This window comes from Rana temporaria, chromosome 11, assembly GCF_905171775.1.
Source record: "Rana temporaria chromosome 11, aRanTem1.1, whole genome shotgun sequence".
Classification (NCBI taxonomy): Eukaryota; Metazoa; Chordata; class Amphibia; order Anura; family Ranidae; genus Rana; species Rana temporaria.
This window is the reverse complement of record NC_053499.1, coordinates 109,067,728-109,080,113: the sequence shown is the minus strand read 5'-3', so window position 1 is coordinate 109,080,113 and position 12,386 is coordinate 109,067,728. Positions and strand designations below refer to the sequence as shown.

The 12,386-nt window shown below is 43.8% G+C and overlaps 1 protein-coding gene across 5 annotated transcripts in view; it reads left to right on the top strand.

Moving 5' to 3' along the window:
• LOC120917489 (EH domain-binding protein 1-like) overlaps positions 1–12,386 on the top strand; it is a 468,369-nt gene that overhangs the window by 214,539 nt on the left and 241,444 nt on the right. For all 5 annotated transcript variants that reach the window (XM_040328818.1, XM_040328816.1, XM_040328817.1 and 2 more), the window contains exon 5: positions 5,116–5,294. In XM_040328818.1, coding sequence (XP_040184752.1) covers positions 5,116–5,294 — 179 coding nt within the window. The remainder of the gene's footprint in view (positions 1–5,115; positions 5,295–12,386) is intronic.

The following is a 12,386-nucleotide window of genomic DNA, read 5'->3' as shown; positions in this document are numbered from 1 at the left end:
CCTAGGGTTTGTGATATCAAGGAGAGGGATCATTACTGGAATGCAACCCTTCTTGATCCACGTTACAAGGGTAAGGTTGAAGAACTTATCCAGAGGGAGCAGAGGATGAAACATCTTCAGGAAGCCTTGCAGAAAGGTTTGTGCAATGCGTTTCCAGAGCCTGGGAGGTTACAATTTCCTGGTCCTGGACAACATGTTGCTGAGGCTTCAGTCAGTCACTGAAGGAGCGGTGGAGAAGGTGGCCATCTGACCAATGCCTTCAGACAATTCTTCAGTCTGCAGTCCCAAGATCTGATCGGTTCCAGCAACCATCGCCAGCATCTGAATTACATGGTTCAGGAATACCTAGGGGCAAGATCAGACTTGGAGACCTTTCCAACAGAAAATCCACTGGGTGTTGAGGATGGACCACTGGCCAGAGCTTGCACAATATGGAATTGAGCTACTGGCCTGTCCTGCATCCAGCATTCTTGCTGAACGCACATTCAGTGCTGCTGGAGGCTTTGTAACTGATCACAGAGTGCGCATGTCCACAGACTCTGTTGATCGGCTCATCTTCATAAAAAATGAATCGTCTTGGATCACCAGCTACCAAGCACCGGATGCTGATGTAACCGATACACTTTTCTGTGGATGTGGGATCCCTTGAAGACTGCCTATGCTGAGTGACTATCCTATTATGCTGAGTGACTATCCTATTCCTCCTCAATCTTGATGATGCTAGCTTCTAATCATATTTTGGGTTCAGGGCACCACCACCACTGCCTAAGGCCCAATTCTTCTGCCCCTGTTTAACAGGGGCATGTAATTACAATTTTTGCTGTAATATTTTTCAGCAGGGCTCATTCCTGCGCTCAACAAGAGTATCTGAGAGGCTTTACAGTGTTGTGTCACGACCACCGCCTAAGGTCCAATTTTTCTGCCCCTGTTTAACAAATGCATGTAATTACAATTCTTGATATATTTCACAGTAGGGCCCGTTCCAGCGCCCACCAAGAGTAACTGTGAGGGCTTACATTGTTCTGGTACCACCAACACATAAGGCCAAATTTTCTGCAGAGTATATAGGGCAGGCCGTATAGTATATACAGGCGGTCCCCTACTTTCAAATATCTGACTTACAAATTACTCCAAATGGAGGGAGACAACAGGAAGTTAAAGGAAATCTATCCCTAGGAAAGGAAATTCTCTCCTGTAAGAGTTAATATGGAAAAAGTGTCTCCACTGATGCTTTCTCACCAATCCTTGTTTCTCAAAAAAAAAAAAAAAAAAAAATTTTCAAAATCCAATTGTCATTGGGACAGAAAGTGAAGTGAAATCTTCTGAACAGGGGCACAGACAGCAAAACAAATATTTCAAGGGTGATAACCCTTCTCTATGTTATCCAAAAAGCTTAAAAATAAATGTTTTGGCTGGAGCTACACTTACAAAATGTACCTGTTCCAAATTACAAACAGATTCAACGTAAGAACAAACCTACAGTCCCTATCTTGTTTGTAACCCCGGGGACCGCCTGTATACTGCTGTTCAGAGTATGTATATATATATATATATATATATATACACACAGTATATGTATGTGTGTGTATGTGTAAAGGGTTTTAGGGAATTTAGTGTACATTTGTAATTGTATTCAGAATGAAATCCTACAAGGACTTCTTAAAGAACCATATGCAACTAAAATGACATCAATTGGTTTTGTAATACAGTAGTAAATGTTTATTTTGTGAATTCTTCATTTACACAATTATTCAACCCCTTAAAGACTACCACTCTGAAGAACAGAGGTTCATTGAAGTGTTTTCAATCAGGTATTGAAAACACCTGTGGATGTCAGGAAGCAGCAATAAAGCCTAATAAGCACCAATCAGGCAGCTTTAAAATGACTGTGATACTCAGCTCCTTCTAGACATTTACTGGTGTGGTTACAAACATGGTGAAGTCAAGAGAATGGTCCGGGAAGACAAGAGAAGAGGTGATTACTCTTCACAGGAAGGGCAATGGCTATAAGAAGATTGCAAATATGTTAAACATACCAAGAGACACCATAGGAAGCATCATTCGCAAATTCAAGCCAAAGGGCACTGTTGAAACGCTACCTGGTCGTGGCAGAAAGAAGATGCTGACTTCGACTGCTGAGCGCTACCTGAAGCGTAGAGTGGAGAAAAGTCCCCTTGTGACTGCTGAGGAACTGAGAAAAGATTTGTCAGATGTGGGTACTGAAGTTTGTGCTCAGACAATATGGCGCACACTGCGTAATGAAGGCCTCCATGCCAGAACTCCCAGGCGCACCCCCTTACTGTCTCCAAAGAATAAGAAGAGTCGACTGCAGTATGCAAAAATCATGTGGACAAACCACAGAAGTTTTGGGATTGTGTTCTGTGGACTGATGAAACAAAATTAGAAGTGTTTGGGCCCATGGATCAACGCTATGTTTGGAGGAGGAAGAACAAGGCCTATGATGAAAAGAACACCTTGCCTACTGTGAAGCATGGCGGGGGGTCAATCATGCTTTGGGGCTGTTTTGCTTCTGCAGGTACAGGGAAGCTTCAGCGTGTGCAAGGTACTATGAATTCTCTTCGGTAACAGGAGATAGTGGATAACAATGTGATGCAGTCCGTCACAAACCTGAGGCTTGGGAGACGTTGGACCTTTCAACAGGACAATGATCCCAAGCATACCTCCAAGTCCACTAGAGCATGGTTGCAGATTAAAGGCTGGAACATTTTGGAGTGGCCATCGCAGTCACCAGACTTAAATCCGATTGAGAACCTCTGGTGGGAATAAAGAAAGCAGTTGCAGTGCGCAAGCCTAAGAATGTGACTGAACTGGAGGCTTTTGCCCATGACGAATGGGCGAAGATACCCGTAGATCGCTGCAAGACACTTGTGTCAAGCTATGCTTCAAGTTTAAAAGCTGTTCTAACTGTAAAAGGATGTTGTACTAAGTACTAAGATTGAATGTCAATTGGGGGTTGAATAAAACTGATAATGATGTGAGCACAGAAAAGACATTTGTGGTTATTTCATTATAAATGTTATGTTATATTTGTCTGACCTACACATGCCTCTTTGATTTAATTGTAAGCAGGATGACAGGATGATCAAAATCAATGTCAAACTGGGCAAAACAATCAATTTCAGTGGGGGTTGAATAATTTTGAATACAACTGTATATATATATATATATATATATATATATATACGCCTTTTCTTTTTTTTTAATTTGGGTGCAGGGTTCCCCTTAATATCCATACAAGATCCAAAGTGCCTCAATGATTTTTCTCAATGATTTTTATCTATATTGCCAGGACCCATCATTACATTACAGCCACAAGCAGTTTTAAATTACTTTTATTCCTTTTAGAAATGCAATTTTGTGCAGGAACTGTTATAAACATGGGAAAAATGCGCCACTTTACGGGCATACTATAGACACCCCCCAGGTACGATATTTAGATAAATATTTAACTTTTATTTTTTCACTTTAAGCATTATTAAAATCCATTTAAAAAAAAAATTGCATTGATACATGTCCCCTGGGACAGGACCCGGGTCCCCAAACACTTTTTATGACAATAACTTGCATATTAGCCTTTAAATTTAGCACTTTTGATTTCTCACGTTTGGGTCCCGTTGACTTTAACAGTGTTCGAATGTTCGCACAAACTTTTGGTCCGTTCGCATGTTCTTCCGCGAACCGAATCGGGGGGTGTTCGGCTTATCCCTACATATAACCATGGCATGTGTGAGCAATATATCATTTAGTGACAACTTTTTGTCAATATTTATTTATTTATTTTTGTAATTTGTCAATCACTTGGGACAAAAAAAATGTAATATTCAATGGGCTCAACATGCCTTTCAGCAAATTCCTTGGGGTGTCTACTTTCCAAAATGGGGTCATATTGGGGGGGGGGTGTACTGCCCTGCCATTTCAGCACCTCAAATGAGATAGGCAGTCATAAACTAAAAGCTGTGTAAATTCCAGAAAATTTACCCTAGTTTGTAGACGCTATAACTTTTGCGCGAACCAATAAATATACGCTTTTTGACACTTTTTACCAAAGACGTGTGGCTGAATACATTTTGGCCTAAATGTATGACTAAAATTTAGTTTATTGGAATTTTCTCATAACAAAAAGTAGAAAATATCATTTTTTTCACATTTTTCGGTCTTTCTCCGTTTATATCGCAAAAAATTTAAATCGCAGAGGCAATCAAATACCATCAAAAGAAAGTTATATTTTTGGGGGGAAAAAAGGATGCAAATTTAGTTTGGGTACAACATTGCATGACTGCGCAATTACCAGTTAATTGTCAAACTGTAAAAAGTCCTCTGGTCTTTAGGCTGCCAAATGGTCTGGGGCTTACGTGATTAAAGATGTTCCTTATTTCAAAGATTCTGCAGATAGAAAGTTTAAGACACTATTAAAGGTTCTCTTTACTAACAGCAGGCCCAGACTCTGGAGCCTACACACATCCGTTTTTAATGACCAATTTAAAAAATTGCATTTTCTCGCCATGAAAAACGGTCGTGTGTACACGACATAACTCTCGCTGATGCGCTAGAACATGTCATGAAACAAATTTCCAGAATGGTTCTAATCTCCTCTCACATGCATAGACTATCATGGCTGAAACCACATATAATAGAGCCCTCACATCATGTATGCCTTTCCAAGGAAGATGTCTGGGGACCCACTTGATCAATTCATAAAAGATGTCACAGGCTTTACTTCCACAGTGCAAGAATCCAACCCAGTCCACCCCCCCCCCCCCCCCACAACCAGGAAACTCTATCTGCAAAATACTAAAAACTCTTCCCAGGCTTCAGCTTCAAAACCTAAGTTCAGTTCTTCTATTCGATGCAAGACTTCAGCCACAAAAGCCAGCAAATCTTCCCCAAAGTACACAAGATATATAATGCTACATCTGCACTTCAAAAGACATACATAATTGTATTCCATTGTAGCAATCAAGTCTAACTATCCACAGTAAGTCCAATGCTGTGTATTGTAAGCCCATAATGTGTATGATCACTTTGCTATATTGTCAGCATTGGTTTCTTATGCCCTTTTCGGTTTGATAATATTGTTCTTTTTTGGCAATTCAGGAATCTCGAGGCCATAAAAAACTTCTGGCTGTGGCTCCTATTGACCTTAGAAAGTTTGCTGCCATCTCATCAGCTCCTCGAGAACTGAAATTGACGCTCACTCCACGTTCTGTCAAGGTTGTGTCAGCGACTCTTACCGTCAGTATTACCTGCACTTTGTTACGAGAAGGCAAAGCTACGTAAGTGCCATGTTTTTTTTTTTTTTTACTTTTCACTTTTGCCTTGTATGAGGACGAACATCTCTACAGTGCTTTTTGCCTGCTTATTCTGCTCATAACCTACAAAAGACTCATTCTAATTATATTGTAATTTTTTTATTATATTTTGTCAGTTTAACTGATTAAAATTGCACTATGAAATAAATTTATAGTAACTTTTAACTTCATTATTTCTGTCAAATATACTTGTCATAAGTGGGTGTAGATAAATGGTACAGTACCTTAACCACTTAAGGACCCCTTCACGCCGATATACGTCGGCAGGATGGCCCGGCTGGGCAGATCCACATAAAAAAAAATAAAAGTCAGCAGCTGCTAACACGGTAGCTGCTGACTTTTAATAAGGACACTTACCTGTCCTAGTCGCCAGCGATGTCAGCCCCCGCCGAGGCCGATCCTCGATCCTGGCAGCTCCAGGCACCGCCATCCACAGTAAGGGAAACAGGCAGTGAAGCCTGTCCGGCTTCACTGCCCGTTTCCTACTGCGCATGTGCGAGCAGCGCTGCGCTTTGTGAATGGGCCGGTTGCTTTCTGGGATACACACTGGGCCAGATTCTCAGAAAAGTTACGATGGAGTATCTCAGGAAATTCCGTCGTATCTCTGTTTTTTGACCCGCGTATCTATGCGAGTGATTCCTAGAATCATTTTCGCATAGATACGCTGAAGATCCGACATGTGTAAGTCACTTACACTGTCGGATCTTAAATGTAATTCGCCGCCGGCCGCTAGGTGGCGTTTACGTTCAGGTCTCATTTGTTTAAGCAAATGTGCCTGATACGCCGATTCCCGAACGAAATCGTGTCGCGTAACCGTCGCTTACGTCATTTGCGTAAGCGTAAGGTTACCCCTGCTATATGAGGGGTAACCTTACGCTAGTCCCACGTATGCCATGTTAAGTATGGCGTCGGGTCCGCGTCGTCTTTTCCCGTCGGGTACGCTGTTTTCGTAAGTCGTTCTTGAATACGACTTTACGTCAATGACGCACACGTCGGCGTCATTGACGTTTTCCGTCGAGAACTGGAGCATACGCACTGGGCTATTTTAAGCCCGGCGCATGCGCAGTTCGAATGGCACGGGGGCGCGCTTAATTTAAATACAAGCCGCCCCCTTGGAATTACGCGGGGATGCGCCGGGCCAATTACACTACGCCACTGCAAACTACGGAGCAAGTGTTGTTTGGGGAATACAGCACTTGCTCCTGTAAGTTGGGGCGGCGTAGTGTAAATAGCTTACGCGACCCCGCCGCAGGAACTACAAGAATCTGGCCCACTGTTCCCAGAATGCAGCGCGCCCCATTCACAAGAAGAAACCGAGTGTAGGAGGAGGAGAATCCACCGCGAAAGATGAAGAGGCAGATTCGGGACTTCCGCATAGCAACAGCTATTTAGGGTAAGTAAACATTTTTTTTTTCATATCTTTATTTTTTTTTGGTGGAAATATTTTTTTCAGGGTGGAACTCCGCTTTAAGCCCAGCCGTGGGGTCGCACGCGCCACCGGCGTGTGCACGCGACCCGGTCCGAAACTCCGGACCCGATCGTCGCCGGTGTCTCGCGATCGGTCCTCCGGAGCTGAAGAACGGGGAGAGGTGTGTGTAAACACACCTTCCCTGTTCTTCGTTGTGGCAGTGTCATTGATCTGGTTGCAAGTTAGTCCTTCGCCTCTCTTTTTTTTAGAGACCGCGTGGTCAAAGTGCGTGCATGTCAACCCAATTTCGAGTGCGTGTAAGTGTGGTGTTTTTTTTGTGGGAGGGGGGTGGGCGTACTAAGCGCAGGCTTACCTCGCATAGCACACCCACCGGGAGCCGGGCTGAGACCACCAAACTCAATTCACATGTAGCCGAGACCGGGATCCAAACCCCTAGCTGCAGAGGTGAATGGCTTATCAGCGCAGTGCCAATCGCGTTGAGCCACCGCAGCTCCCATTAAACAATGCATTTTTATAGCATTTTTTGTTCTGAAAATGACAATGGTTCCAAAAATGTGTCAAAATTGTCCGATGTGTCCGCCATAATGTCACAAAAAAAAAAAAAAACGCTAATCGCCGCCATTAGTAGTAAAAAAAAAAATATTAATAAAAATGCAATAAAACTATCCCCTATTTTGTAAACGCTATAAATTTTGCGCAAACCAATCGATAAACGCTTATTGTGATTTTATTTTACCAAAAATAGGTAGAAGAATATGTATCGGCCTAAACTGAGAAAAAAATATGTTTTTTTATATCTTTTTTGGAGATATTTATTATAGCAACAAGTAAAAAATATTGTTTTTTTTTTAAATTGAAGCTCTATTTTTGTTTATAGCGCAAAAAAATAAAAACCGCATAGGTGATCAAATACCACCAAAAGAAAGCTCTATTTGTGGGGGAAAAAAAGGACGCCAATCCTCTTTAAGAATTCTACTTAAAGAGGAACTTCACTCGAGAATGGGCACATTAAAGATCTGCAGATAAAAATACTGTACTGTTCAAAGAAACAGATACAGTACTAACCCCTGGAGTCCAGCGTTGTCTTCTGTGCAGCTGATTCTCCACAGGACTCCTGTTTCTTTGCACTGCCGTCTGTTATTGGAGCTGACTGTGATTTCCTGATGTCTCTTTACTGCTTATGCACAAACCTTAGCTTACAGTGAGACTGGTCCTGTAGCTTCCAGGGACGTGTGAGGTGATCTCAGAAAGCAGTGGTTGGAGGGTGGGGGAACAGGCCGAAGCAACATCACCTTCACCTAGATGAGGAGTGGGAGCGGGTACCATGAAAAAAAGGTGCCCTCTGCTTATATTCTTTGGGATTTGTATTTGGGTCTGTGTCTGACAGAAACCACCTTTTTGAAGCGATTTATGAGATTACATTCGTTTTCTTGACTCGGATGGTAGTTGCAATTACTTCAGCAAGAAGGGTGTAGGAATTGGCTCTTTTTGGAAGAAGCCATCTTTGGTCCTTCCCCGCGACAAGTGGTGTTACTCACCCATCTTTTTTGCCAAAAGTGGTTTCAAGTTTGTTTTCATTTGATTTAGGACATTGTCTTTTCTTTTTTTTTTTTGTCCACAGTCACCAGGAGAAAAAACTCGTCATACTTTGAATGGTGTTCACGTTGTCAGGTCCTAGTTAAGATCATCTGCAGCAATCGGGCAGTCAGATTAATTGTTTGGCTGTCAGAGCATCCTAGAAGAGGACAGACTGCGTCTGAAGCAACATTTTCTTGCGGGATCTGTCAGTAGTGTTGGGTGAACTGTTCGCCCGAGCTTGAATTCGGGCCAAACATTGGCTGTAAGCCCATTCGGCAAACACCCGAATTGTCGGGGGAATGCAGGCGTTTGTTCGGCCAGCCAAGTGCCCCACAATGCGCTGCGTGCCGCACAATGCATTGGAAGTCATGATTGGCTGAAGCAATTAAGTATCTTTCCAATTAGGGCACAGAACACTGTCAGAGCTATGATTGCAGAAAATAATGATGACTCTGTCCAATCATGGCTCATTGCTAATAGACCCACCCCCACTATAAAATGATCCTTCCCAAAGCAGCCATTTGCAGTGTGATATTGGAGTAGAGATAGTAGCAATAAACAGAGCCCTGTTCTATCTAACAAGTTAGTGTGCTATTGTGATTCTATTGTGAGTGTAGTGTGAATACAGTGATAGTGCAGTGTAAGTGTAGTGCAACCATTAATTGTTACATTAGTGTCAGTTTAGTGTTTCAGCGCAGGTATACTGCAGTATATTGAACTGAGCTAGTGCAAGTTTACTGCAGTATATTGAGGTGCATTATTGCATGTTAACTGCAGTATATTTAACTGCGGTAGTGCACGTTTACTGCAGTATATTTAGGTGTGTTAGTGCACATTTACTGCAGTATATTGACATGCTTTAGTGCACATTTAGGGGCAGTATATTGACATGCATTAGTACACCTTTACTGCAGTATATTGACATGCATTAGTGCACCTTTACTGCAGTATATTAAACTGCGTTAGTGCATGTTTAGGGCAGTATACTAAAGTGCGTTAGTGCACATTTACTGCAGTATATTGACGCATGTTAGTGCAGTATATTGAGGTGCTTTAGTGCACATTACTGCAGTATATTAAACGCCGTTAGCACTCGTTTTACGGCAGTATACTGAAGTATTTAGTGCTTGTTTACAGCAGTATATTGAAGTGCGTTAGTGCAGTATATTGACTTGCATTAGTGTATTTTACGGCAGTGTATTGAAGTGAGTTAGTACAGTTTTACTACAGTACATTGAATTGCGTCAGTGCAGTTTTACTGCAGTATATTGTAGTGTGTCAGTTTAGTGAGTACTCATGTTAAAGTGCACCAAACACTACTTTCAGTTGATTAAAGTGCATCCAAGTACACATTCCCCCTCCACATTTCCATTTCCATATTAAGCCCCCCCATCATGTCATCATGTCTGGGAGGCCAACAGGGCACTGTGAGAGGGCCAGCAGCATCTTTGTTCACAGGCAAAGGTGGACGTGGTCTGTCCTCAGGCAGGGCACCATTTCCTCTTTTAAGTGATGTTCTATATCCCGTGCTATCCAGCCACAGCATGCAGAGGAGGTGTTGGACTGGCTCACTCAACAATCCCCATCCTCCTCATCCTCTGTCACCCAAGCAGAGACTAATGCACAGTCCACCGCAGTTTCCAGAATGGCTTATTCTGCCTCCTTGTTCACAGCTACTCCTGCCATTGCCCCAGCATCATGCATGGAGGAGTCAGCTGAGTTATTTAAACACAGCGTCAACCACTTGCACCTTGACTAAGAAACAGGCATTACTTAATTATGATGTTGGTTCTGGGTTTGAGGAAGGTAGAAACATGAGCATACAGAGAGGAGAGAACACTGGTAAACAACAAATTGACAGTCATGTTCCCCCAGCTGCAGCGTATTGCCAATTTGCCAATGAGGATGGAGATGATGGTGAGGTTTACTGATGCGACTTGTGTGCCAGATAGAACAGAGGAGGAAAGTGAGGGCAAGGCAGAACCCCAGTGAGACCGTCATCATGAAAGAATAGAAAGCAACCACCAATACAGCTCCATCACTTTGTGGAGCTATTGTGGAGCCCACTTCCCATAGCTCAGTTGTCCTGCCTTTTTTTAGCACATGTGCAGCCGATTGCACTGTTGCTATTTGCATTTAACCTCCCACCACTCAGCCAGTTGGCAAGAGCACCCGAAAGCCACACAAAAGGGACACAATTCTGCTCCTCCTTACGCCTCAACTTTCAGGTCTACCCCCGCTATATCTCATGATCTCTCACCAGCCTCCACTGACTGGGATGCAGGTATAGCGAAGAGTGTCACAGGTCCTTGCAGCATGTCTGCCAGCAGTGCATCACCAGCTGTAGACTATAGTAGGCAAATTTCTCTGCCCCAGCTTTTGCAGTGAAAAAAAATAGTCACTGTCATCCACATGCCCAGCATCTAAATTGAAGCTTGTCAAAGCTTTGCAACTACTGCCTTTCTGTCTGGTGGATTCTGCCCCCTTCCATGTGTAGTGCCTTGCTACTATTATAGCAGGTGCTGCTGTAAATTTAGAGGGTAGTCAGAGAGTTAGTTGCCTCTGACGGTGTTTGACTAAGTTTAGGGCCTCTGCTCCAGCTTTGGCTGTACTGTGTGTGCACTCTGTCATTGTCTGGGGATTTGGTTCCACCCCAGGTGGCAGCAGTGGATTCAGGGTGTTGTGGATATTTCTCCTCGGCAGCCAATCAGGAGGGTTGATCGCCTCATTGTGCATGCTGGGGAGGGGTATTTAGGGGGCAGACATCATTGGTTCGGGGTCGTCGCCGCCGCCATCCACCTGGGCAGTCATCCCACCACCCCTGTGTATGGCCCTCCTGGCCGGGGGGGTGTGTTAAAGCGTTCCTGGCTCTGGGACCACGTTGGTCCGGAGCAAATAATCTACTTTGTAGGCTCAGTGGGTAGACTGGGTCTGCAATTTACAAGTGGTCCTGTGCTGTCCGTCCCGAGGGAGGAAGCCGACCGATGAAGAACCTGTCTGGGGGGAATACCGAGCACGAGGCTGGTATCTCAAGAGAGGCCTACTGCTTCATCGAAAGACACATCGTTTCTGAGAGGCTGAATGATGGTCACCTATCAGTCCCGAAATTACTAAAGCTGTTCAAGGGAGACCTTGGTGCTTAATCCAGTATTGAGAAGGATTTTGGACCGAGAATATCTCCATCTTTGGGAAGGTCTGTGGCAGAGACTGCTAGGCCAGTGAGAGCGGCCTATCCAGATGCACTATATCCTCTCTGGCTAGAGTGGCGATGCAAGTTGTCACTGGAAGCAGGACTGTTTCCAGAATCCAGTTGTATGCCTGAATCTTTTACCTACCACTTCTTCTATCTTCTCAACTACTACTACTTTTACCAGTTTTTTGGGTAATAAAGCACAGAAAAAGATACCTGCGGTGTGGACATTGACTTTCTTACAGCTCTCATCCACTACCCTAGACGGCGGAGAAATAGAGGTGACATGCCACCCAAATCAAACCAGCAGCTCCTTCAGGGGTAGTGCTACACATGATTTTGCAGAATGTGCTGTACCACAATAACAGGTTCCCAGTCGCTATTTATTTTCATGTAAGGCCAGTCCTGCTCTATATCATCACGTGGCAATGTTGTGGCATTGTTGGGCAGGCAGTCACAAGGTCCATGTTACTGCTGACACTATATTTTTTTCACAGCACACTGGGTAACTCTGCTGGCAACTAGAAAGAATGCAGGACAGGGCTCAGTGCTGCAGCTTGTTTGGTCGCCATGTCTCCATACAGCTAGAAATGATGATGCAAGATTTGTTGGCTCCACCCCCTCCTCCTCTATGCCCTCCTCTGCTGAATTGTCCTTTGAACCACCAGTACACCCTAAGCGATCAAGGTGTTATTCAATGAGTCATGCTAAAAGATGCCATAGAGTGCTTCAGTTGGTCTGTCTAGGGGGCAGGAGCCACCAGAGCAGAGATTTTTTTCAGCTCTGCAGAGGCAGGCCCAGAGGTAGTTCATGCCACGCCAGCTGGAGCCAGGAATTGTGGTGGGCGATAATGGCAGAA